The 27,454-nt window shown below is 46.1% G+C and overlaps 1 protein-coding gene and 1 long non-coding RNA gene across 8 annotated transcripts in view; one reads left to right on the forward strand and one right to left on the reverse strand.

The window, feature by feature from the left end:
* ALPK2 (alpha kinase 2) overlaps nt 1–27,454 on the reverse strand; it is a 132,703-nt gene that overhangs the window by 102,038 nt on the left and 3,211 nt on the right. For all 5 annotated transcript variants that reach the window (XR_009733360.1, XM_061400328.1, XM_061400329.1 and 2 more), the window contains exons 2-3: nt 15,523–15,650; nt 11,054–11,171 (exon numbers count right to left, since the gene is read on the reverse strand). Coding sequence is in view for 4 of the 5 variants with exons in the window: in XM_061400328.1 (XP_061256312.1) it covers nt 11,054–11,171; nt 15,523–15,646 (242 nt within the window). In the remaining variant the exon portion in view is untranslated. The remainder of the gene's footprint in view (nt 1–11,053; nt 11,172–15,522; nt 15,651–27,454) is intronic.
* Nucleotides 1–27,454, forward strand: part of LOC133237794 (uncharacterized) — a 49,315-nt gene that overhangs the window by 16,758 nt on the left and 5,103 nt on the right. For all 3 annotated transcript variants that reach the window (XR_009733362.1, XR_009733361.1, XR_009733363.1), the window contains exon 3: nt 26,840–27,208. This is a non-coding gene — a long non-coding RNA (uncharacterized LOC133237794). The remainder of the gene's footprint in view (nt 1–26,839; nt 27,209–27,454) is intronic.

The following is a 27,454-nucleotide window of genomic DNA, read 5'->3' on the forward strand; positions in this document are numbered from 1 at the left end:
CTACATGCGTGGGACTCAGCCTGAGGCCTGGGCTGATGGCTCAGGAGCTGAGAAGTTGAAGGTGCTGGGATTGGTCTAGCCTTATAGGTTTCAGAGAAAGTGAACCAGTGCCTGGGTTTTGGAGCAGGGAAGCCAGGCAGTCAGGAGTGATGGAGCCTGAGGCAGGGGGCCAAGGCAAACACAGAATTCTAAGACAGTGAAAGGCAGAGGGTGGTGGGGAGGGCAGGAGAGGTTCCCAGGGGTGATGAAGCAAAAGTGGAGGTAAATTTCATGGGAGACCTTTGGCAGGGAGAAAACAGGGCTGCGCTGGTCAGCACAGAAATATGTTCCCAATCAAACTATGTTCTTAGTCCCATCTCTCCCTGCATCTCCCCTCAGAGCTGAAGCAAAACCTTTCTTGGACTCACAAGACCTGATTCAGTTCCAGTTGCCCTAACTTGCTGTTATTAAAAACAATTTTTTAATATTATTTATTTATTTGGCTGTACTGGGTCTAAGTTGCAGCACGCAGGATCTTCAGTCTTCACTGAGGCATGCAAAGATCTTTAGTTTCTGCACGTGGGATCTTTTTTTAGTTGTGGTGTGTGGAATTTTAGTTCTGGTTCCCTGACCAGGCATGGACCCCCTGCATTACAAGGCAGAGTGTTAGCCCCTGGACCACCAGGGATGTCCCTCAGGTAATGTCTCTATGAGGCTCACCTTGAAAGAGGACATCAACGTTGGTCAGGTGATTGCTAGTGCTGGAATTTCTGTATCAGCCAGACTCTCCCTCTTTCCAATTCTCAAAAATTCACCCCATGATTCTGGGATTACAAAGGAAGAGTGAACCCCAGTTGGCCCATGAACTTCCCTCATGTTACTGGTCTTCTCCAAGTTCTCAGAAGGTGTCAATGGAGGGGACTTTCCAGAGCCATTCAGCGTGTGTCCAGTTTCCAGTGCACCTTTCTCTGGGTGTCCCACCATCTGGGGAGGGACTGTTGGACTGGTCTGTCACCTGAGAGTCGTGGATCTGCCCTGAGAGCCAGCACCGTGGTGGGAGCAAGTGCTCAAGTCCTGTCCCAGAAAAGGATGAGCGGGCACACAAGAAACGTTGAGCATCCAGTGGCGTGGCCCTGTCAACATCCACTCCGCTGAGACACTCACCTCTGAAGTTAAAACCGAAAAGTGAAGACGGGCAGCAGGTTATCAGCACGGCCCTATCGTCCCGGGGACCAAATGGGTGCTTCTCATCAGACCCTTGCGACTCACTTAAGAACTGTTCCTGGCAGTGGTCGGAGGAACAGCCACGAAGCACAGCGGCTGAATTCATTCAGGAAGAATGCTGCAGGAGCCCGCCCTGGCTCCATGCTCGGACACAGAGCCGTCCTGGTGCCCGAAGCACTAGAGTTCATCTTTAAGATTTGTGACACCTACTTAAGCTCACGGGAACACAAAGTTCACAAAATGCTTTCCAACCTCGGATGAAATGCCTTTCCCTCTTAGCCAAATTGCAGCAAGGTTCAGTCATCTTTATTTCCACCAAATGAGTCCTTGATCAAACATGTTAATTACATTTTCTTCTCCAAGAGGGAAACAGCAGATGGGGGAAACGCTGCCAAACTTAGCTGCCTTTCTTACCTCTAAATTGCCCTCTTTTTAATCAGTTCCAAAATTATAGTTCAAGGTCTGCCTGCCAATGTAGGAGACACAAGAGATGCGGGTTCAATCCCTGGGTCAGGAAGATCCCCTGGAGGAGGAAATGGCAACCCACTCCAATATTCTTGCCTGAAAAATCCCACGGACAGAGGAGTCTGGCAGGCTACAGTCCAAAGGGTCGCAGAGTTGGACACAACTGAGCATGAGCATGGCTTGGCATGTTGGGGAACATATTCAAATTGCACAAAGTAACAATTATTTAAAGAGTATTCTAAATTCTTGGCATGTGTTGATTTAATCCCTGGGTCAACCCTTTAAAGCTGATACTATCTTTACCCCTATTTTATAAGTGAGGAAATGGTGACCCAGACAGCTTAAGCAACTTGCCCAAAATGATATGGCTTGAAAGAGGCAGATCTGGGATTTAAATCCATATTCAGTTTTGGATTCAAATCCTTGCTTTCAATGGTGGATGCAATCTCCTGTCCTTTGCAAGTGAAGCTGATGGTGACCCTTCTACCTTTGGCAGGATGTGTTCCTTGAGGTGTTTCTTCCAAAAATAAAGATATTCTCATTTTTTAATTAAATACTTTGCTACTTTTGACTGCCTCGAGTCTTAGTTTTCAGCAGGCAGGGTCTTCCCTTGCAGAGCATAGGCTCCTCTCTAGCTGCGGTGCAGACTCTGGGGCGTGTAGTGGTTGTGGGTGTGGGCTCAGGTGCCTGAGGCATGTGCGATCTTAGTTCCCCAACCAAGGATCCAAGCCATGTCCTCTATATCGGAAGGCAGGTTCTTAAGCACAGGATCGCCAGGAAAGTCCCCAGAATTGAGGTATTCTTAACCGACTGACCTCTTCTTATTTGCCCAGCCACATTCACAACCAACACCTCATGTTTCTGAGATGTCTGAGAAAGAATTTGGGTTTCCCTGGGTATAGAGATAGGCAGAGGGCCCCTCGAGGGCCGAAGTTGGGCTCAGACAACAAGCACTTATGAACAACCCTCTGCCAGCTACAAACCAGCGTGGCTTCAGGAATTTAACAGTGCTCCAAGACTCCTAGCATCTGTCCATCCAGACATGAGGAAAAACTGAGAAGACCCAGACTTCACTGAAGTCACAGATTCAGATTCACAGATTCCACCTTTTAAAAACCATCCAAACAGAGTGTATAGTGTCAACATATGATAAAAACAGCTTCAATCCTGTGTTTGGATTATAGTTCTCTTGTTAAAAATCTATTTTCTTCTTGTCTTTGAAAATTCTCAACTGATTCTAACACTTTCAAAACTATGCATATAAAATTATTCTGGCTCTAAGCACTTGGCTAGGAGAAAGTAATTCTTTCAGATTAATTTTGGGAATACAAGACTTTCAGGGAGTAGCAGGGCGGGGCCTAGCCTGCGGGTAACCGCTCTCAGGTGTGGTCACCTGGGAGGGCGACCCCTGGGCGGAGGCGGCTCCGGCTCCTGCAGCCTCGGAGCAGTGGCTTCCTGGCTGCGGGATGGGGCACTTCCGCGGGTTGTCCCATGGTTTGGTTTAAAAAAAAAAAAAAAAAGACTTTCAGGGAGTGTTAACTGCTAACTAAAAACAAATTTGCTGCAGTGCCCTGTACACTCCACTGATCGTTTTGTATAAATCATCTCAATACATCATCACAAACACTCATTTTACAGATGAAGAAACTGAAGCTCCGAGAAGTTAATTGACTTGCTTAAGGTCACATAACTCACAAGCAGCAAAGCTTATTATTAAACTCCTGTCTGCCAAGACAGGAGACATAATAGATGTGGGTTTGATACCTGGGTCAGGAAGAGCCCCTGGAGGAGGGGATGGCAACCCACACCAGTATTCTCGCCTGGAGAATCCCATGGACAGAGGAGCCTAGTGGGCTAAAGTCCACGGGGTCACAAAGAGTCAGACACGACTGAGCAACATAGCATGAGATATAGTAGACTGCAAAATGTGGCCACAAATTCCTTTCACTCGGTTATGGACACCGTGGTGCAGTGTGACATTTCTACTCTACTGTTCAAGAAGTGGCATTTCTCTTCCTGCGTCTTGACTCTGTTCTGGCCCTGTGACTTGCTTTGGTCCAGAGAATGTGGTGGAGGTGGTGTTGGGATGGAGCTCAACAAGAACATTTCCTGGAGCTTTCTCCATATTGCTCCCCTGAGACCCACGTATAGGAAGCCAGTTCTAGCCAACTGGAGGATCAGAGTCCACATGGAGGAGAAGCGAGGAGGCCCAGTCAACCGCCAGCGTCAACTGCCAGACCTCCTGGTGAAGCCACCTTGGACCTCCCAGCCCAGCCAAGCCTCAGACTGACTCAAGTCCACGAGTGAGCGCGAGTGACCCCGGCAGTATCAGCCACTGCCAGCCCCCAGAATTGGGAGAACTAACCAGCTGCTGCTGCTTCAGGGCGCTCTGTTTTTGGATGGTTGATGACACCATTTCTCAGCCTCAGCACTACTGGCATTATAGAATGGGTGGTAGGTACTTCGTTGCGGGGCATTGCCCTGAGCAATATCGAACATTCAGCAGCATCCTTGGCCACTATCCAATGGATGCCGGAAGCACCCCCTCCCAGCTGTGACCATCGAAAATGCCTCCAGACATGACCAGATTTCCCTGGGGTCAAAAACATAAGTGACTCGGGAAACCCTCAGATGGACTTTTTTTCCTTCAAAATCTGAAGCAATCAATACCCAGCTTAGGGCAGAGCTGGAAAATGTTGTTTGCCCCTGGACCCACTGACGCCTCCCAGGTGGCCTGGATGGACTCAGCTGGCATCTTAGGAACAGCACTCTGGTTATCAGAAGAAAAAGGTCAGTCCTATACTAAGTAGGTGAAGGGCAGCATTTTTTAAAGAATACTCAAACATATCACGTATGAATGTCCTAGAGTGGACATAACAAACCACCATACAGAGAACAGCATAAAACAACAAAAATGTGTTCCTTCACTGTTCTGGCGGCTGGGAAGTCCAAAATCACAGCGTCAGCAGGGCCACGCTGAAGGGACACCCCTCTGAAGGCTCAGGAATGATCTCCCCTCGCCCCTCCCACCTTGGGGGGCTGCCTACAGGCCTGGGCTTTCTGCAGTACATCTGCAAAGACCCTACTTTTGGGCTTCCCTAGTGGCTCAGTGGTCATGAATCCACCTCCCAATGCAGGAGACATGGGTTCGATCCCAGTCCAGGAAGATCCCACGTGCCTCAGAGCAATCGAGCCCGTGTGCCGTAACGACTGAGCCTGTGCGCTGGAGCCTGTGCTCCACGACAGGAGAAGCCACCGCAAGGAGAAGCCCGAGTGCTGCAACCAGACAGTAAAGCCAGTGCAGCCACGAAGACCCAGCCCAGCTGAAAATAAAGGAATAAATAAAGAGCCCTGAGCGCCTGATATTGAGGGTGGAGCGGGGGGAAGACCCTATTTCCAAACAAGGTCACACTCTGAGGTTCCAGGTGAACATGCATATGGGGGACCCTAGTCAACCCGCACACATATGAGCAATGCTTGTGGTGGGTGCGGTTCTCCCGGCCACTGTCCCACCAGCTCGTCTACAGGGTCCGCCTCCAGACCAGCCAACTCCAGGGCTGAGCCGACAAGAGAGCAAGCGGGGCTGCTTCCCATCCCTCTGACTGGGGCTCCTGCCCTGGCCTCCCTCCTCCCCTCCCTCCTGCTTCACTCTTAACCTAGACTCGCCCTCATCACCACTGGACGGGACCGTGACCATCGAAAGAGGCCTCCATGCTGAGGAGACGAGCGTCTCTCTCTAGGTGTGGGTTCCTAGACACGTTGTCATCTGTTGCTTCACTGCTTGTCTTTAAAATCCATTCATAAGAGACCACAGTTCACGGTTTGTATATATATTGCGACTTGCTTTCATGATGAGGTAGAAGGCATCTATTTGCATTTTCTTCCCCTCCTCCCAACCGCTACATCTTTATTTTTTATTTTTTTAAAGATTTTTGAAGTCCATTTTTAAAGTCCTTATTGAATTGGTTACAATACTGCTTCTGTTTCATATTTTGGTTTTTTGGCCATGTGGCATGTGGGTGGGATCTTCGTTCCCCAACCAGGGATCAAAACCACACCCCTCGCATTAGAAGGCAAACTCTTAACCGCAGGACCACCAGGGAAGTCCAAGCCTTATATCTTGAGGGGGAAAGGCTTCCATGCCACAGTGCAAGCTGTACGGTTATCAGTGACGCTTCTCTCTCCCAACACGTTCTTGGCTTTCCATGTCTTTTGCCTGCCAAGCACACTTGACCTGTGGTAGTGGAAAGGTCACAACAGCACTGATCAATCTCTCCAGATAGCCTTGTTTGCCGTAAATACACGGTCTCAGGGGATTAGAGTGATACGACAAGAATGCAGGAAGAATGCGGGGAGAAGTACTACCCGGTTGAGGAAAGAGGGAAGACGAGAACGCGGATAAACGCGGCAGCAGGGCTCGCAGCCTCACAGCAGAAGTGCAGACGGGACACTAAGCCAGGAAAAGCCCTTAGGAAACAGAAACAGGAGCTCTCAAATATCTAAGAACTCTTTAGACTGAGAGACTAAACTCAGGTAGGTAAAGTATTTTTCTTTGGGAAACTATGCACTAATCTGGTGATTTATGGTACATTGATAATGGCAAAAAAATTCAAGACTAATATGGTTACTAACAACTAACTTTCAGTCTTTGAAAGGCGTTTGCACAAAATCCTATTCATTTTCCTAACCAGCACGTAACATATGGGTAGAAGTCAAACTACTTTACAGATGAATATTTTCAGATTAAAGCATTTGCATCTTGGACAACACACGGGAATCACCTGGACTGGGGACTGACTTTGTCAAGAGTGAAGGACCAGTGTTGGTGGGTTTACTGCCCTGCTCGTGGGCAGCTACAGCTCAGAACTCCGAGTGTAGGACACCAAAACTTTTAAAGATTATTAGTATCCAACATATTTACCATTAAGCAGAAAAAAAAAAATGAAGCCACATCTATTATCATATTGTTGTTGTTCAGTCACTCAGTCGGGTCTGACTCTTGTGACCCCGTGGACTGCAGCACACCAGGCCTCCCTGTCCTGCACCATCATATCGCCCTACTATTATTCGTCTGCATTAGGACTGAATACTGTTCCCAGCTGGGGGTCTACCTTTCAAATGGCAGGAACTTGGAAAGAGTGCATTCAGTTCAATTCAGTTCAGTTCAGTCGCTCAGTCGTGTCCAACTCTTTGCAACCCCATGAACTGCAGCACACCAGGCCTCCCTGTCTATCACCAACTCCCAGAGTCTACCCAAACTCATGTCCATTGAGTTGGTGATGCCATCCAACCATCTCATCCCCTTCTCCTCCTGCCCTCAATCTTTCCCAGCATCAGGGTCTTTTCAAATGAGCCAGCTCTTTGCATCAATCAGGTGGCCAAAGTATTGGAGTTTCAGCTTCAACATCAGTCCTTCCAATGAACACCCAGGACTGATTTCCTTTAGGATGGACTGGTTGGATCTCCTTGCAGTCCAAGGGACTCTCAAGCGTCTTCTCCAATACCACAGTTCAAAAACATCAATTCTTCAGTGCTCAGCTTTCTTTATAGTCCAGCTCTCACATCCGTACCTGACTACTGGAAAAACCATAGCCTTGACTAGATGGACCTTTGTTGGCAAAGTAATGTCTCTGCTTTTCAATATGCTGTCTAGGTTGGTCATAACTTTCCTTCCAAGGAGTAAGCATCTTTTAATTTCATGGCTGCAATCACCATCTGCAGTGATTTTGGAGCCCAGAAAAATAAAGTCAGCCATTGTTTCCACTGTTTCCCCATCTATTTGCCATGAAGTGATGGGACCAGATACCATGATGTTAGTTTTCTGAATGTTGAGCTTTAAGCCAACTTTTTCATGCTCCTCTTTCACTTTGATCGAGAGGCTCTTTAATTCTTCTTCACTTTCTGACATAGGGGTGGTGTCATCTGCATGACTGAGGTCATTGCTATTTCTTCCGGCAATCTTGGTTCCAGCTTGTGCTTGCTCCAGCCCAGTGTTTCTCATGATGCACTCTGTGTATAAGTTAAATAAGCAGGGCGACAATATACAGCCTTGATGTACTCCTTTTCCTATTTGGAACCAGTCTGTTGTTCCATGTCCAGTTCTATTAAACTTTTCATTTTAGGGTGAATCACTGCCCTACTCAACTTCAGAGCAGAGAACGAGAGCCCTGACCTTTGCGTAGCACTAGCTCCCTTGCTAACTTTCTCCTTCCTGTGTTGTGTCTCTCCCGCTGTAACCCACCCGTCTGCCCCTGGGTTTCAGCATGGCTACCCCCCCCCCACTCCTAACACCCCACAAAATGTTTGGTTTGTCTATATTCCTCAGCCTGTACAAACAACAGTTAGCAAATCTCAATTCCTAAATGGTATTCCATCAGTAAAAGAATACACATTAAGCTTCTCTTCTGGTTATAAAGTGAGTATAATATTTTAGTTTAGTGTAAGACCCAAATTAATCAATCAAGAAATATGTGTTGAGTGCTCAGAGGCACAAAGGTAGGAGTGGAATACATACGAAGTACAGTGTGTAGGCCCTCAAGGATCTTACTATCTAGACCAGGGGCTGGCTAACTATGGTCCACGGGCCAAATCTGGCCCCCAACTGCTTCTGCAAATAAAGTTTTATTGGGACAACCATGATTCTTTGGGGGATTTTTGTTTGTTTGTTTCATTTTTTTGGTCTATGGCTGCTTTGGCATCATAGATGGCAGAGTTGAGGAGTTGTGATAGAGACTGGGCTTCAAAGCCAGAAGTATTTATTATCTGGCCCTTTATAGATAAAGTTTGCCAATGCTGATATAAACAAACTAATAACCACAACTGCAAATATATATAGGATAGACACATAGATGTATTAATATTAAACAGTGAGGGTTCCTGCCATTAGGAGGTGCTCAGCCTACTGAGCAATCATCAGTCCTGAGCAGGAAATAAGCACCCAACGGGAGGTCTATGCAAAGGAGATAAGGATATTTGAGGATGTTTGAGGCTGGACAGATCCACGTGCAACAGAACTGCCCGCGAGTCATACAGGCAGCAGGCTTCCCTGGTAGCTCAGCTGGTAAAGAATCTGCTTGCAGTGAGGGAGACTCCAGTTTGATTCCTGGGTCGGGAAGATCCTCTGGAGAAGGGACAGGCTACCCACTCCAGTCTTCTTGCCTGGAGAATCACCATGAACAGAGAAGCCTGGCGGGCTAGAGTCCATGGGGTCGCAAAGAGTCGGAGACGACTGAGCAGCTAAGCACAGCACAGCACAGCACAGCACACAGGTAGCTTCTAAGTTAACTGGGGTAACGAGGAGGGTGAGGAGAGCCTTGACAAAGCTGGAATGAAGAGGTAGGAAGTCCAGTCCGTGGCTGCGGGGCAGTGGTGGCAGGTGGGCTGCCTCCCAGTGCTTGGGTCGAGAGGGGAGATGGCATGGTTTGTTCACTGCTTGTCTTCCTTGCCGGACTTGAGGTTTTCTGAGCAATGTTCACACTGTTCGCCTCAACGCGGGCATTACACTACATGCCTGCCATAGAGTAGCTGCGTGATGCATATCATTTACTGTGTGTGTTAGTCACTCAGTCATGTCCGACTGTCTGTGACCCCACAGACGGTAGCCTACCAGGCTCCTCTGTCCATGGAATTCTCCAGGCAAGAATACTGGAGTGGATTGCCATTCCCTTCTCCAGAGGAACTTCCCAACCCAGGGATTGAACCCTGGTCTCCTGCCTCAAAGGCAGATTCTTTACCATTTGAGCTGCAGGGAAGTCTGAATATCATTTAAAAATTAAATAATAAATGTGAGGCTTTCAAGGGCTAAAGTCTCTCTTGGTAAACGTCACGCTGCACTTGAAACGATGAGTTTATTTTCAGGTATCTTTTGATGTTGATTTCTAACCTAATTTCACAATGAGAAGAAAACAGACTCTGTATGATTTCATTATCTTTGGACCAGGAAATTTTTACATGTTACAAATTTACATTGTTTTATGTCCCTGGATATATTATTCCTGTGTCTCCTGGTTTATAGTCTATGGGAATTTGAATAGAATTTGTATGCTGCTGTTGTGTGAAAACTATATAAATCTTCATTATGTTGAATTGGTTCATAGTGGTTTTCAGGTCTACTATATCCTTCTATTTTTCTATCTGTTCATTCTATTAATTTTTGAGAGTTTGACATTGAAACCCCCAACTAAAAATCTTAATTTATTTACTTAAAAAATAACTGTAATACACAGTCAAACTATATATAACTTTGTTCTGTATTTTCCAAGTTTCCTATAAATGTGTTATCATACTTTCATAATTTAGAAAAACTTTTAAAGAAATATTAATTTTTTAAAAATTATATAATGAACGAATAAACGGATGTCTTGAATACAAGGTTAGATAGGCTGCAGGCCAGTTGAGTCAAGCATTTCAATCATGGTAAAGTGACCTCTGACCTTGCTTTGAAACAAAAACAAAGATCAGAGAGTAAGAAAGCTTATATTGAGCAACTACTATATATATATATATAATATATATATATATATATATATAATGCCTTTTACAAGCATTATGTCATTTCATGCATTCAGCCACCCTTTGGCGGATGAAAAAGCTGAGTTTCAGAGAGGTAAAGTAACTGGCCAAAGTCACACAGCCCCAAAATGGCAGAGCTAAAATGCAAACCCAAGCCTTCACTTGGCTGTTTTCAGCTCCAAGGCTACTCACACCCATGCCTCTCAGTCCTTTTCATGCCACGTCTGCAGACCTCGGTCTCCTCAGAGCCACTGTAAGGGACATGAGACCGATTTGGCTGCACTGGGGAACAAGAGCCACCCAGCTTCACCAGAGGAGTTCTCCTTTTCTCCACTTCACCTTCGACATTTCCTGATTTCACCCCAAGCACACAGTTCTTGTGGGAACGAAAAAGAATGAGAAACCAGTGTGCTGGGCCGTGCCACTTCCTCAAACCAGGCGAGCAGGTCTGGTTTCCAGCCTCAACTCCACCACCAACTTGCTGCGGGATCCAGGCCCATCACTTCTTCCTTTCATTCTTACACAAGAAATGCTGGATGACACATAATGAAATCCCACAGTGCTTCTTAACCTTCCAGAGAGGACAAGACTTTCAAAAGAGCTTACTCAATAAGTGAAAATGGCTGGGCCACCTTGAGTGAAATTCTAGATGAAGTTGTAATGTACCATCCATGGCAGCAATTAGAGGAGGGTGATGAGTTACCAGGCAGAGTTTAGCAGTCATTGCTGGAGGCCGTGGCTGATGACTGTCCATAGCATCTAACGGGACTCAAAAGGCAAACATGAGCCAATCTTTTGACCTTACCTGATAGTAACCAGCACTCGACAGAACATGGGGAGCTTTGTCAACAGTCCTCGAGGCACATCCACTTACCAATAGAGGTGTAATACGTGAACATACTGATTCTCGAAGAATTCGTAGCTGGAGACACTGCCACATTCATCCATGGTTCGACCATTCTTATACCAAGTTACCTCTGGCTTGGGCTGGCCTGATGATAAAGAAATAAGAATATTCTTACTAGGTGAACTATCTTTGGAAAAGCATAGAGCCTTGGAAGGAAAGTTATGACCAACCTAGATAGCATATTCAAAAGCAGAGACATTACTTTGCCAACAAAGGTCCATCTAGTCAAGGCTATGGTTTTTCCTGTGGTCATGTATGGATGTGAGAGTTGGACTGTGAAGAAGGCTGAGCACCGAAGAATTGATGCTTTTGAACTGTGGTATTGGAGAAGACTCTTGAGAGTCCCTTGGACTGCAAGGAGATCCAACCAGTCCATTCTGAAGATCAGCCCTGGGATTTCTTTGGAAGGAATGATGCTAAAGCTGAAACTCCAGTACTTTGGCAACCTCATGTGAAGAGTTGACTCATTGGAAAAGACTCTGATGCTGGGAGGGATTGGGGGCAGGAGGAGAAGGGGATGACAGAGGATGAGATGGCTGGATGGCATTACTGACTCGATGGACGTGAGTCTGAGTGAACTCCGGGAGTTGGTGATGGACAGGGAGGCCTGGCGTGCTGCGATTCATGGGGTTGCAAAGAGTCGGACACGACTGAGCGACTGATCTGATTTGATGAATAAGAATGGATGATAAACAATGGGGATAAGCATGATGGACATGTCATTGGGGAACCAGAAAAGCTTCTTCTCATAGATAAAAACACATCCTTCAATAAGCGCTTTTGGGCATGTTACGTGCCTAAGAGGATGCTGGGCTGGAGTGGGGGCGGGGGAGCAGACAAAATGAAAAGTGCTGCTCCTAATCTCAAGAAGCTATTAAGACGGCTTCCCTGGGGGCTCAGGGACAAGGCACACGCCTGCCAATGCAGGAGACACGGGTTCAAGCCCTGGTCCAGGAACATCCCACGTGCCTCGGAGCAACTAAGCCCACGCACCACAACTACTGAGGCTGTGCTCTGTAGGCCGGGAGTTGCAGCTGCTGAGCCCACGGGTCACAGCTCCTGGAGCCCACGCACCCTAGAGCCCGTGCTTCACAACAAGAGAAGCCACAGTGATGAGAAGCCTGCACACGGCAGCTAGAGAGGAGCCCCTGCTCGCTGCAGCCAGAGAAAAGCCTGTGCAGCGACGGAGACCCAGAACAGCCAGAAATTAATAAATAAATAACTTTCTAAAAGACTGAGTGCTCTTAACTACTATTTTTTTTTAAAAAGAAGCTATTAAGAAAAATTATCTACAACTTAGAAATACGGCGAAAATGTGTATGGTATCTTGCTTCAGTGTCACATGGGACAAAGGTCTGTCTCAGAGTTGTCTAGGAGAAATACCCTCTGCTTCATTGATGATTACTATTGATTACAATCTCCAGACTTGAAGTTACATATAAACTTTTGAATTTTTATTCAACAGAGATGCAAATAATCTCCACATAGAAGACTTGATAACCCCATAAACTATAGTTTATGGCCCTGTAGGACATGAACCAACATTCTAACTCAGCAATCTTATCCTAACATTCATTTAAGTTGTCTATAAACACCCAATACCTCAAATGCACTTTGACCAGGCCTTGATATTTTCTGGTTCCCTGTTCATTCAAACAATTGAGAGACCTCTGTGGCCCAGTGGTTCAGAGATCCCCTTCCAAAGCAGGGAGTACAGGTTTGATCCCTGGTCAGGGAACTAAGATCACACATGCCTCTTGGACCAAAAAAACAAAACATAAAACAGAAGCAATATTGTAACAAATTCAGTAAAGACTTCTTAAAAAATGTTCCACTTTAAAAAAAATGAAATAGTGGAAGAATAGTTCCTAAAAAAAGGAAAAAGAATGGAATAAAATCTTTGATGTTCACTCCATATTTGCATGGAATCACTTTATCTTTTTGAAAATTATACCTTAATGGTGCTCAGAATTGATTGTATGTTGTGGTATGAAAAAGCAAAGAACAAAATAGATGAGCTAAAACCATGTCTTCCTGAGGACGAAGGAGTCTGGAAGGTAGGTTTCCCAGGCTGGTGCCATGAGGACGTGTGGCTGATGTTATCACAGAAATGGACCTACGCTCTCCCCCTCAGAAGGGGTTCACCCTTCCCCTGGTGATCGTTAACCGAATAGACTGCTAACGGGCTAATCTGGTAAACCTCCTCAGGAATTCCATTCACCCCGTGGAGTTTTTTCCCCCTTGTGACAGACAGGGCAGGAAGGTTTCCAGTGTGTACCAGAGCTTTCTCACTAGCTCCCACGTCATCGAAAACATATAAAATGTGCCGCCTATACTGGAGGGCTTCCCTGGTGGCTCAGAGGTTAAAGCGTCTGCCTCCAATGTGGGAGACTTGGGTTCGATCCCTGCGTCAGAAAGATCCCCTGGAGAAGGAAACTGTAAACCACTCCAGTACTCTTGCCTGGAGAATCCCATGGATCAAGAAGCCTGGTAGGCTACAGTCCATGGGGTCGCAGAGAGTCGGACATGACTGAACGACTTCACCTTCACCGTCACCTTCATACTGGAGGAAAACCTGGTATTTGGAAGCAATACCTTCTCATCAGGGAAGCCCTCCTCTCTCTTTGTGTCTCCTCTAACTTGGGGTCTCCCAGCTGTGCTCCCCACCTCCTCTTTCTCCAGGCAGGCAGACCGACTAGGTGTCGGTCCCTGGCTCAGGCAGAGGACAAACCTGCAGGCAGGGACATATCTCCAGCAGCTGCTTGGCTGAGTCTCTTTCAAACAAATGACTAAACCACCAAAATAAAAAAATGAACTTCCCTGAAAAACCATCAAGGAAGCTGCTGATCATATTTCATTTCTGCCTGTTCTTATCAGACTTGTGTTCCCCTTTGGGTCATCTTTACCCGATTTCTTCTTAGGAAGCATTTAATCGCTCCTCCCTGGTGTGTTCCTGAATTTATGGAAGCCATGACAGCAAGTATGCACAAGCTGAGCCTGGATGACTCATTCTGATCTCTCGGGCTCCAGTGTTTCATATCAGGTGTAATCAGGGCTGATTGAATCCCCCGGCTTCCTACTGGCTGACTGGTTTTTTCCCTTCATGTGGTACAGAACTGAATAATTGGCCCCAAAAGAGACTTGTGCAGGGAAGTGGTATCTTGTACCTAGTGGGTGGTTCTCTTTTCACCCTCTACTTGCTGGAAACCTCACCAGAAAATCTTACCCTTGTTTTTTAAGTCTACCTGCAGGTCGCTTATTGAGAGCCACCTGCAGAACATTTCACAAGTATCTGGCTTATGTGTGTGGGGACTGGTATCCAACATTAGGGCCCATCCAAACCCTGGGCTTTCTAGGGAGACAGGGGGCTACTCTGAAGGCTCAATAGTGAGCCTGAGCCCATCTCTCTATCTGGATGGCTGTGGACAAACACCAAGAAAGAGGAGGTGCTGTCCTCTCGGCTTGGGGAGTCAGGTGCACAGTCCTACACCCAAAGGTCCAGACTGGAAGGTCAGATTTTATTGCAACTTCTGCTAAGGAAGCAGAGCCATTTTACAGACTGACTCTTCTCCTCTCTGGACCTAGAAAAAGGGATAAAGGAGTGAAGAGTTTTCTTTCATCCTCTAGACAAGACCACCAGTGCCTCCATATTTTCAAGGGTAGACATAATCCAAGAAAGAGAAGAAAACAACTCACAAGGTACCAAATACTGCTTCCCTGCCCAACAATTTTCCTTCTATTTTCTTTTAATACCAAATCCTGGGGACTTCCCTGATGGTCCAGTGGTTAAGACTCCATGCTGCCAGTGGGCATGGGTTCGATCCCTGGTCGGGTAACTAAGATCCCACATGCCATGTGGTGGAGCCTAAAGATAAATAAATAAGTAATAAATCCCTTTTCCCAGGGTGAAAGTTGTGGACCAGCTCTGGGTTATTTATTCTCCAGGCAGGGGGAATTCCAGCTCCCTGATCTCACTCTCCCTCCACTGGGCATGTTTGTCTTGGTTTTAACCTTTTCACTGCTAACCAGCAGAGCTGAAAAAGGCAAACAGTAGGGAGACAAATTTAGCCAAGGTGGGGATATCAGTAAAAGGTGATGAAGAAGAGTTAGGTACATTGTCTAAAGTGAAGTTATTCACGCCCTTCCCATGCGCCACAGGAAATTTGAGTGGATTATCTGGGGAAAAAAAAACAAACAAACAAGTGTGGGAGTTGCCTAAACAAGAATCACAACAGGACATGGAGAAGGATCACCAAAATGTGTCCAGAAAGGTACTCGAAGAGATCTTCTAGAAAGAGAAGTCACAGAGGATTTAATTCCTCAATCAGTTACTCAGAACTAAACTTCCCAGGTGATGTTTTTAACAGCGCCCTTGTGAGCCAAAGAAACCTGGTCTGCACAGAGATTTCAGAGGGCCAAGAGCTAGAGATGCTTACCCGATATTGTGCAACGAAGCACGGCGTCGGACTTCTCAGGAACTTTCTGGGAAAGCAACGTAGACAAAAAACAAAGCGCGCGCCTCTGGGGCCCTCCTGAGTCTGCCATCCTTTCATGCCACATGAGCCTGAAAAATAACAATCCCCAACATCACCATCCATTCTGGGACATCTCTGACATTTCTCAGGAATTCCAGAAGCCCCATCGCCCTGTGAGTGGTCCTCAGGGAGAGAAGAAATGAGGTCCCTTGGCCTGCAGAAGACGGGGTGTTGCGGTCATGCTGGTTGGGGGTCCTTGGGTGGGCTCTCTCACCGGCCACTGGAAATGTTGTTATGGGGGTGGGGGCGGGCCTGGGCATTCGCAGCATTCCTGGCTTCCACCCACTTGATGCCAGGTGCGCCCTCCCCCAGGTGGTCACAATCGAAATCTGCAGAGGTTGCCAGTGCCCCAGGGAGCGCAGAAGCAGTTTCAACCTCGCTTCCTGGTGGATGACAGGGCAGCCACAGCCCAGCCAGCCAGAGGGAAAACTGAGGCTACAGCCAGTGCCACCTCTTTCAAAGTCGTTTCCTACTGGACTCAGGAAGTGTGTGCACCTGGGAGTTCCCTGGTGGTCCAGTGGCTAAGACTCCACGCTTCCAAAGCAGGGGGCCCCGGGTTCAACCCCCGCTTGGAGGAATTAGATCCCACAAGCTGAAACTAAGAGTTCACATGCCCAACTAAAGATCCCACATGCCGAAATGAAGAAAGACCTGGTGCAGCCAAACAAATACATTAAAAAAAAAACGAACTCAAGAAAGATGACAATTAAAAAAACAAAACAGTGTTCATGCATGTTTGCCTCCCAAAAGAGGAATTGACTCAATACAAAGGAATCACCAGGTGGGACATGTTTCTTCCAGGAGAAACTGGGAAACTACCATTCCTTCCGAGCAGCAGGCAGGTGCCCCGGGGAGGGCAGCAAGTGGGCTGGCATTTCTGAGCAAGCATGGATTCATCAGTACAAGTCGGCATTCAGCGCTTGGTTAGTCACCAGGTATGCTATGTCACTTAATCTCCTTTAAGTGACCTAAAAGGTTATTAATACCACCTACATCTTCTGTGTGTGTGTGTTAGTCAGTCGTGTCTGACTCTCTGCGACCCTGTGGACTGTAGCCCGCCAGGCTCCTTTGTCCATGGGATTCCCCAGGCAAGACTACTGGAGTGGGTTGCCATTTCCTTCTCCATCTTAAAGATGAGGAATCCGAGACTCAGGTTCAGGAACGTGTTCAAGATCACACAGTTGCAGCAGTCACTCCCCTTGCCACACGGGCTGACATCTTCAGTGTGAGAGACGACGCTGGAGCCATGCAGCGCACATTTCAAGGCAGCCATAAAACAACCAGTCTGTCTGCACCCAAGAACCCACCCGACTCTGTCCTCTGGGCACAGTGCTAGCATCCTGCTGCCAAATCTATCCTGCATGGAGGACCCCATGCTTGGAAATAACAATTTGCTCTATACAAACAGTAGACATTTAGAGACAGAGTCTTCCACATAAATATATTTTGTGTATTTATCTCTGGTGTGATAAATTTTCCAAAGATGAGAACTGTGAAACTTACATATTTCAGATCTCCACCTAGTATATTGATTTGGACACGGCATATAATTAGGGTCATCCAAGAAAAGCAGTGCGCTAGGAGGCAGAAGTTTTAGTTCTAGTCTTTCCGTTTGTCACTTCTGAGCGGCAACATAGCAGAGGTGGGTAAGAATTTTAGAGCCAGATACCTTGGGTTCAAATTCTGACTCCACCTCTTCCTAACTCAATAAGTATGTCATGACTACCTCAGTTTCCTCATCTGTAAAACGGAGGCATAATTGTTGTATACACTTCAGAGGGTGTTGTGAAGATTAAGTGAGTTATTGCCTATAAAGCACTTAATCCTCTAAGGATTAGAATAATGTGTGTAAATGGTCTAAGGAAGAATCTGTTATATAATTGATTTTCAAGATGGTAATCAGTAGACTTTAAGGAAAGACTCCACTCGTCTCATCAATTTTCTTTTCTGCTGTGGGTTACCATGATGATTTTTTTAAAAGTGATATACCAATTAAGGTCTAAAGATTTCTCCTGGTATAATATTCACCTGTAATAGTAATTTACAAGACAAGACTATTCCCATTCCCAGGCGGGCACTGCTGTGGATGGAGAGGGAAGAAAGGACAAAATCAGACCATTAAGATTTGAAATTCTCAAGGCAAGAATACTGGAATGGGTAACTATTCCCTTTTCCAAGGGAGTCTTCCCGAGCCGGGGCTTGAACCCAGGTCTCCTGCATTGCAGGCAGATTCTTTACTGTCTGAGCCACAGGAAAGCCCATTAAGAGCTGGGGTGATGTCAAAGACCTTATGTGCCACCCATGATTTCTAAACCAGGTGACGGCTCCCTGACAGCAAAGCCCCACAGCTTGCAACACTTGACAAACACACTATTTGACTCACATAATTGGAGTCACCATGTGTCCCAGCCATGGGGCACTGACTGTTAAGGAAAGGACAGTTAAGTCAGGCCGTGGGTCATGTTTCCTCACTTCTCTGAAGGTGAGAACCCTTGAAGACAGATTTATCATCCTCTGCTAGAGATGGACAACTAATGAATTACTGAAATTAGCAGAGGGGGCCAGGGTGTGGTTCACGGACAGCCTTGGAGCGATCGGATGGCAGCTGGAATGAACACAGGATTTGCATGTTCCTGTTATTTTAGCTGTGTTGTCCAGAGTAAGTTGCTTTCTTTTTTAAAATTTTTGCTTACCTTTAATTAGACAGAGTCTAAATGCAGACACTTGTATTCTGTAAAATATACAAAAGAAATGGTTTCCCACAAACTCTATCCTCCATCTCAGAACTTTCCCAAGAGGAAAAACTTGCTTTCCTTTCAGGTGTTTTTCTATCCATTTACATGTATAGTCGTCTAGACACTGCTGCTGCTGTTGCTTCAGTCGTGTCTGACTCTGTGCAACCCCATAGACGGCAGCCCACCAGGCTCCTCCATCCATGGGATTCTCCAGGCAAGAACACTGGAGTGGGTTGCCATTTCCTTCTCCAATGCCTGAAAGTGAAAAGTGAAAGTGAAGTCACTCAGTCGTGTCCAACTCCTAGCGATCCCATGGACTGCAGCCTACCAGGCTCCTCCATCCATGGGATTTTCCAGGCAAGAGTACTGGAGTGGGGTGCCATTGCCTTCTCTGAGTCATCTAGACACTACACACACACACACAAATACATATATAATCTTATTGTATGTACGGCACTAAATTGTACATATTTGCCATGCAGTTAGCTTACATTACTTATCAAGTTTCAGCAGTCTTACATGGTCAATTCAATCCACTACGGATTGCATCATTTTTTTTTAATGCTTGATGATATCAGTATTGCATAAAATAGCAATACCATGTTTAGTCTGTCTGTTCTTGTGTTGATGATGGGTAGCTTGGCTGGAGTTTTTCAGACTTACAAATGTGTCTCAAAAAACATCCTGGTACATGCTTCCCTGGGCTCCCCCGGTGGTTCACCAGTAAAGAATCTGCCTGCAAGGCAGGAGACTCAGATTTGATCCCTGGGTCAGGAAGATCCCCTGGAGGAGGAAATGTTACCCCACTCCAGTATTCTTGTCTGGGAAATCCCATGGACAGATGAGCCTGGTGGGCTACAGTCCATGGGGTCGCAAAAGTCAGACACAACTGAGTGCCTAAACAACAATAGCAACATGCCTCCTCGGGCATGTAAGTGGCTCTCTAGACTAAATACAAGAAATGTAGTTGCTGGGTAAGAATATTTACATATTCCATTTTGATAGATAGGCCAGGATAGGCAGCACCCTTAACAGAAGAGGAGAAGGATGTGGTGATGAAGGGCCCAGGTTTCTGGGTTCAAATCTTAGCTCTGCCACATACAAGCTTAACTTCTCTTTTTCTCAGTTTTTTCCTCTGTAAAATAGCAGTAGCTATCTCATTTAGTTATTAGGAAAACTGAGTAGGTACAGGCTCTTCTGAATTGCATACCAAAAACTAAGTATGAAGTGCTACCAAGAGCTTTGGGTTCAACATCAGCAAAATTATAAACATCGTCCTCTCACGTTGCTGGAGAACAGCTAGGAGGTGATAGGAGGATTCTTTGAATGTTTAAAGCCCTTGACTGATGCCTAGCTTTATTTTGGCTAGTCTGCCCCCACACAGGCAGCCGGTGGCGTGGCTGCTGTCAGCAGGAAGGCTGAAGGGGTCAGGGAAGAGCTCTGAGCCTACATGCAGAGAGTGGGCACCCGGTTCTTCTGGGGCGGGCAGCAAAACCAGCTGTAAGACCTTTCTCACTGGGACAGGAGGTGTCAGTCCCGATGACCCAGCCTAATCCAACAGCAGTCGGGTTCCTGAACCTGCCATCGTCAGTAACTCCTGATTTGGATGTCACACCCACCGTCACTCAATACCCAGTCCCACGTTAGGGAAAAGCACCCTTCCCAAAGATGGGTTCTGAGGACTTCCCTGGTGGCCCAGTGGCTAAGACTCTGTGCTCCCAATTGCAGGGGGCCCGGGGTCAATCCCTGGTCAGGGAACTAGATCTCAGATGCCGCAACTAAGAAGAGTTCACATGCCACAACAGAAACACCATGTATGCTGCGATGAAGGCCAAAGATCCCTTGTGCTTCAACTATGTCCTGGCACAGCCAGACGAAGGAAAGAACTATCTTAAAGCTATCTTAAACCCGCAAAGATGGGTTCTAGAAATTTGGGGTGGGGAGAAGGGGAGCCCGACCAGACAGGGAGAGACAATTACAACATGTTTGGGGTACCTTCCAGGTGTCAGCCTCCAGGCTGGGCACTTCATACACACTGTCTCATTTAATCCTCACAGTTAAACTACCAGGTGCATTCTTTCTCCGTTCACAGATATTGACTTGGAAGCTTTGCTGTTGTTTAGTTGCTAAGTAGTATCTGACTCTTTTCCAGCCCCGTGGACTGTAGCCCGCCAGGGCCCTCTGGCCATGGGATTTCCCAGGCAAGAATCCTGGAGTGGGTTGCCACTTCCTTCTTTAATGAATCTTCTCCACCCAGGGATTGACCCACATCTCCTGCTTGGCAAGTGGGTTCTTTCCCACTGAGTCACCACCTGGGGAGTCCGAAAGAGTTGATGTAACAAACCTAACTCCTCACTGACTGCAAGTGGCAGGGCTGGGCTATGAGTCCAGATTTGTTGGAGCGCAAGTGTTGTGCTCTTTCTTGGGTAAGATTTTCCAGGTTGTATGTCAGAAGTAGAGGCAATAAATTATAAAAAATAAGCCCATGAAAAGATGCTCAACATCACTACTCATTCAGGAAATACAAATTAAAACCACAATGAGATCGCATTTCACACCCACTAGGATGGCTATTACAAAGCAGAAAGTCAAATGTGGGTGGAGACTATGAAAAAAAACAACCCTCAAACAGGGCTAGTGGGAATATAAAATGGTACAGATGCTTTGGAAAACAACTTGGAAGTTTCTTAAAAACTTAAAACATAAATTTACCAGAAGACCCAGAAATTCCATTCCTAGGCATCTATCTATCCAAGAGAAGTGAAAACATACATCCACACAAAGACTTACACACAAATATTCTTAGCAAGATTACTCATAATAATCAAAACTTGGAAATAACCTAAATGTCCATGGAAACAACCTAAATATACAACTAGTGAATTGATAGGCATTGTGGTGCAGCCACACAATGAACACTCTGGATAATAAAAAGGAGCAGACTAGGGCACAGGGCGCAACACAGAGGAGCCTCAGAAGAACTCTCATTATCCTCAGAAACAAGGCATCACGTAGTGTATGACGCCATTTATTCGAAATATCCTAAGAAAGCTATTGAGACCAAAAGTAGATTAGTGGTTGCTGGAGGTGGGGAGTGGGGAGAACGCTGCTGCTGCTGCTGCTAAGTCACTTCAGTCGTGTCCAACACTGTGCGACCCCATAGACGGCAGCCCACCAGGCTCCCCCGTCCCTGGGATTCTCCAGGCAAGAACACTGGAGTGGGTTGCCATTTCCTTCTCCAATGTGTGAAAGTGAAAAGTGAAAGTGAAGTCGCTCAGTCGTGTCTGACTCTTTGCGACCCCATGGACTGCAGCCTACCAGGCAAGAGTACTGGAGTGGGGTGCCATTGCCTTCTCCAGGAGAGAACACTATTTAACAATAAGTGTGCATGAGGAATCTTTTTTAATTTTTTATTTTATACTGAAGTATAGTTGATTAACAATGTTGTGATAGTTTCAGGTATACAGTAAAGTGATTCAGTTATACGTATACCTATATATCAAATTCTTTTCTCATTTAGGTTATTGCAGAATATTGAGCAGAGTTCCCTGTGCTATACAGTAGGTGCTATACAGAGAACTTGTTGGTTATCCACTTTAAATATAGCAGTGTGTACCTGTCTGTCTCCAACTTCCTATCTTTACCCCCAACTCTCCCCCTTGGTAACCATAAGTTCATTCCCTAAGTCTGTGAGTCTGCTTCTATTTTGTAAATAAGTTCACTTGTTAATAATAAGTTAATAATAGACAAGTTCATTTTTTTAACATTCCACATATAAGCGATATCACGTGATATTCGTCCTTCTCTAATCACTTCACTCAGTATGACAATCTCTGAGTCCATCCAGGTTGCTGCAAATGGCACTATTTCATTCTTTTTAATGGCTTAATATTATTGCACGTGGGACTTTCCTGGTGGTCTAGTGTTTAAGACTTCCAGTGCCTTCCAGTGCAAAGGGTATGAGTTTAATCCCTGGTTGGGGAAATAAAATCCCACATGCCTTGAGGCCAAAAAAAAAACAAAACATAAAAACAGAAGCAATACTGTAACAAACTCAATAAAGACTTAAAAAAATGGTCCACATCAAAAGATCTTTAAAAATATTCCATTATGTATGTGTGTGTGTGTGTATATATATATATAAATACACACACACAACAGAGGAAATGTCCTCTGTTGGTGGACATTTAGGTTGCTTCCATGTCTTGGGTATTGTAAACAGTGCTGCAATGAACACTGGGGTGCATGTATCCTTTCAGACCATGTCTTTCTCTGGATATATGCCCAGGAGTGGGACTGCAGGATCATATGGTAGCTCTGTCTTTAGTGTTTTAAGGAGTCTCCAACTGCTCTGCATAAGGAATCTTTGGTAGGCGAGAAAAATGGTTTAAAACTCGTCTATAACAATGGTTTTGCAACTTGATGAATTTAACAACATCACTGAATCAAACACTTAGAGTGAATTGCACAATGTGTAAAACATCCCTCAATATAGTTAATTTTTAAAACAGAGATAAGAAGACAAACAAGCGCCTAATAATATTCTTGTGGCATTGCTTGTGATAGCAAAAGACTGAGAGTACCTTAAATGTCCATCAGTAGTACCTAGTTACAGTCTATCTACACAGTGGAATTTTAAATGTCCAGCGGCAATGAGCATTAAAAAAAGAATAAGGCTTCTCTGGTAGTCAGGGGTAAACAATCCTCTTTGCGATGCAAGAGACACTGGTTCGATCCCTGGTCCAGGAAGATCCCACATGCTGTGGAGCAACTAAACTTGTGAACCACAGCAACTGAGCCCATGGCCTACAACTACTGAAGCCTGAGTGCCCTAGAACCCACGCTCCACAGCAAGAGCAGCCACTGCAACGAGAGGCCCACAGACCACAACTAGAGAAAGCCCACATGCAGCAACGAAGACCCAGCGCAGCCAAAAAATAAAAATAAACAAATATGTAAACCTTCTTTTTTTTTTTTTAAAGAATGAAGAGTTCTGTATGTACTAATATGGAATAATCTCCAAAATACATTGTTGAATAAGATAAAGTATAGAAGAGAGTGTGGAGTATTCTATCACTTGCATAGTGAGAAAAGGAAGAATAAGTATTATAATATGCTTATTTATACACACAATGATTTTAGAAATTACAAGGAACTCGTAATCTGGTTGCCCCTGGCGAAGAGGTCTGAGTATCTGGAGAAAGGAAGGGACGCAAACTGAGAACACTGCTGGTCTCTGCCTTTCCTTTGGGATGGTTTAAATTTATGTGCACATGCTCAAATGCTATGTCATGTCTGACTCTTTGCAACGCTTTCGACTGTAGCCCGACAGGCTCCTCTGTCCATGGGATTTCCCAGGCAAGAATACTGGAGTGGACTGCCATTTCCTCCTGCAGGGGATCTTCTCAACCCAGGGATTAAACACGTGTCTCCTGCATTACAGGCAGATTCTTTACCACTGAGCCCTCGGGAAAGCCCATTTTAAATGTATATATGTTACCTAATAAACAAATATAATGGCTTCCCTGGAATCTCAGATGGTAAAGAATCTGCCTGAAATGTGGGACACCCAGGTTAGATCCCTGGGTCGGGAAGATCCCTGGAGAAGGGAATGGCAACCCACTCCAATATTTTTGCCTGGAGATTCCCATGGACAGAGGAGTCTGGAGGACTACAGTCCATAGGGTCGCAAAAAGTCTGACATGAATGAGCGACTAACGCAAACACAATAAACAGATATAATTTAGCTGTTAAATATTAATAGTGAGCAACTCCAGGTGTCCGGCAGGGTGCCTGGCACATAGATACATGAACACATTGAGGTGTAGTTGCTGTTTGCTCTCTCTGGGTTTGTTCCAAACTTCTTTTTTAGATGGACTTTGTCTTCCCACTCTCCTCTCCTTAAAAATCTGTGGCAGTTCGAAATCCGTTAAGGCAGGGTTAAAAAAAAAAAAAAAAAAAACAGCTTAAAGTTAGTGAGACCTGTAACAAAGCTGAATAACTCCTTTGATTTTATAATTGAAAAGAAGCCCTGAAACACAGGCGGGTCAAATGACTTTTTCAAGGTCACACAGCTTGTTAGGGGACAGAGTCCAGGTTTCTAGATTCTAATTTCCATCGGATTATGTTGAAAGGATACATCCCTCTGTCTTTCTTATCTTTGTCCTCCTCCCTCAGGATAAAAGGCAATGCCACAAACACACAGGGTGGGCTTCCCAGGTGGCGCTGGAGGTAAAGGACTCTCCTGCCAATGCAGGAGATGGAGGAGACGCAGATGGATCCCTGGGTCGGGAAGATCTCCTAGAGAAGGAAATGGCAACCCACTCCAGTGTTCTTGCCTGGAGAATCCCATGGACAGAGGACCCTGGTGGGCTACCCCAAAAGACCAAAAGAGTCAGACACGAGTGAGACAACTTAGCACGCAGCACACATGACAGTGCTGTAAAGTGACAAACTTCAGTGACTTAACTGGCTAAAATCACTGTGGTTTGAAGTTGAACGAGGTGAACTGCTGCGTCCGGTCTAGGCATGTGTCATCAAGGTCACTGCTGAGAACACGCATGGTGAAGAAAGCCCCTCTCCGGTTGGGCCTCCACATTCTCCCAGGCTCCCTGAGTCCTTGAGCTCACCTTCCCTGCAACAAAAACCCCAGAGCAACCCCCAGAGTCATCCCTCTTTGGAGACTGTTTATTATAGATGGACCTAGAGGTGACATCCTGTGGAATCTGAGGCATCAGCCAGTGTCGGGGAGGACTTGGGGGATGTCCCACTCCCTGCCCTGTAATGGGCAAGAACAACACTGCCTCTGGGGTAATGAGCTGAGCCTGCATTAACTATGCTGAACAAACCACCTGTCGGCGAGCCAGGGCGGAGAAAACCATAAGACTGGAGATGGGGGACAAGTGCTGTGGAGACTGTCAATATTATCTCAGCCACGTCCTTCCACCCTCCTCAACACAGCCAGTTAGAGGGGCTCAGGAGAAAACTTTCTATTTTTACCTCTACTTGGTTTGTTTTCTGAAGAATTTTTAAAATCATTCTTTATCTCCCCCCCTCCCCCCCCAGTAAAGTGTGGCTTAGAGAGAAGGAGCTTCACACCCAGTGGTTCATTCCATTCCAGAATAGAACCATTTTGTAGAAGGGCTTTCCAGGTGTCTCCATGGGAAAGAATCCACCTGCCAAGTAGGAGATGCAGGTCAGGAAGGTCCCCTGGAGAAGGAAATGATAACCCACTCCAGTGTTCCTGCCTGGGAAATCTCATGGACAGAGAAGCCTGGCAGACTCCAGTCCATGGGGTCACAAACAGTCAGACATGACTAAGTGACTGAGCACATCCTAAACCTTTGAAGCGTGAATACTGCCCACTGCCAAACTTAAGCCTAAGGGAGGAGATGGTATGACTTTAGAGGCCTTTCTCCAAAATGTCCAAAATCTCCCAAAGTGGCCACTTGGCTTGTCTCCCTAGCTTCATTGCCTCTCTCATCACTCAAACCTGCTGAGGGGTAAGCTAGACGGCCCCCTCCCTGCCTCTGCAGGCTCAGATGGGTCTAAACTGATCAAGTACTCTTGCTGGGTGACTGGTTGCTAAGGTCTAAGCCAATCAGCACATGGGTTTCGGCAGAAAGTTCCACAGTTATCGAGTCAGTGGAAAGCTGAAGTCTTTTGCCCTGCTCTCTAACGAGGAAAAACAAAACATGCAGACCCCAAGGGAGGCTGATACCAGATGAGACTGAGAAAGCCAGCCTAAGGCTGAAACCAAAGCACACAAAACAGCAGAGTCTCCAGAAGTGCGGAGACCAGAGCTGGGGTCCCAACCACACTTCTTGGACTTTATATTTGGGGGAGCAAGAAGAGCTGATTTTTAATTCCAATGTTCTGATTGTTGTTTTTGACTTTTGATGTTCTAGAAAGCACACGGATGCATCTGTACTTCCCCCTCCCTGGCCCATGGTGTTTGAAATCCCTACCATTCGCCCTCCATTCTCAAGATCTATGTGGACATGCCAGATTACAGACAGAAGTTAAGGATTTAAGATTAGATGGCTTAATCAAAGAATGCTTGTCTAAGAAAGTTCTAGGGATAACTAACCAAACCAACCTAATGAATTTCTGATTTCCATTGGCATCCTGTCTCTTTCTGCCCTTCATGTTTTGTCTGGGGGTTTTTCTGTTGCTGTTGTTATTGTTTCCTTTATAGAATGAGACCACCTTCCATCTCTGTATATTCAAATCCCACCAGTTTTAAACTCCACCTTAAGTGCTGGCTTGTCCTTGAAACCATCCCGCTAGCCTCAGCTGGAAAAAGCAGCCTCCTCCTCAGTGATGGAGCCCTAACCTAAGCAGGAAAAAGCAGCCCCTCCCAAGTGGTGGACTGCCCACCTCAGTGTGTTCTCCCCACGCTCAGTCTTGCCAGCAGACACGCTCCGCTGCAGGCTGTTTCCCTGCAGGACGCCTGATGGGTTTATCTTTTGTGTTCTCCACAGCTGTTGCTTATTGTGGCTTAGCCTTCTGCATCTGAGAAGTAGGCAAGGTTAGTGTTTGAAAAGAACCAGGGCAGAAATTACAGGCCAAAGAAGTGGCTAAAGTGGCTCTCAAGGTGCTGGTCCCTGGGCCACACTGTCAGCCTCACCTGGGAACTTATCAGAAGTGCAAATACTCGGGACCTTCAGACTCAGAAACTCTGGGGGAGGAACCCAGGAAAACGTGTCTGTACAAGCTCTCTAGATGCTGCTGCACTAAGAGTTTGAGAAGTTTGAGAACCACGGGACTAGAGGAGGCTCTTAAACTACTGACTGAGGAGTGAACGACCCTGGTTTTCTAAGAGCAGGATTGAAGACCAAGTGGCAATCAAGGTGAGCTGGGCGGCCCCAGAAGCGCTGGTAGCAGCCATGGAGGAAACGGCCCTGGGGGGCTAGGTGGTATGCACTCAGCAGTGGATGGTCCGGAACTGATGCTCTTCAGCTTGTGTCCATCTCTTTGCCCTGATGTCCAAAGTCTCCTGGAGGGTGGTCAGGTGGGTGTACATGGGCAGAAACCTCAATGAAGGCTCCAAACACTTTTTAATGCTCTTCCTCTCACATAGTTGGACAATCATCCTT

The sequence above is a fragment of the Bos javanicus genome, chromosome 24 (genome assembly GCF_032452875.1).
Source record: "Bos javanicus breed banteng chromosome 24, ARS-OSU_banteng_1.0, whole genome shotgun sequence".
NCBI lineage: Eukaryota > Metazoa > Chordata > Mammalia > Artiodactyla > Bovidae > Bos > Bos javanicus.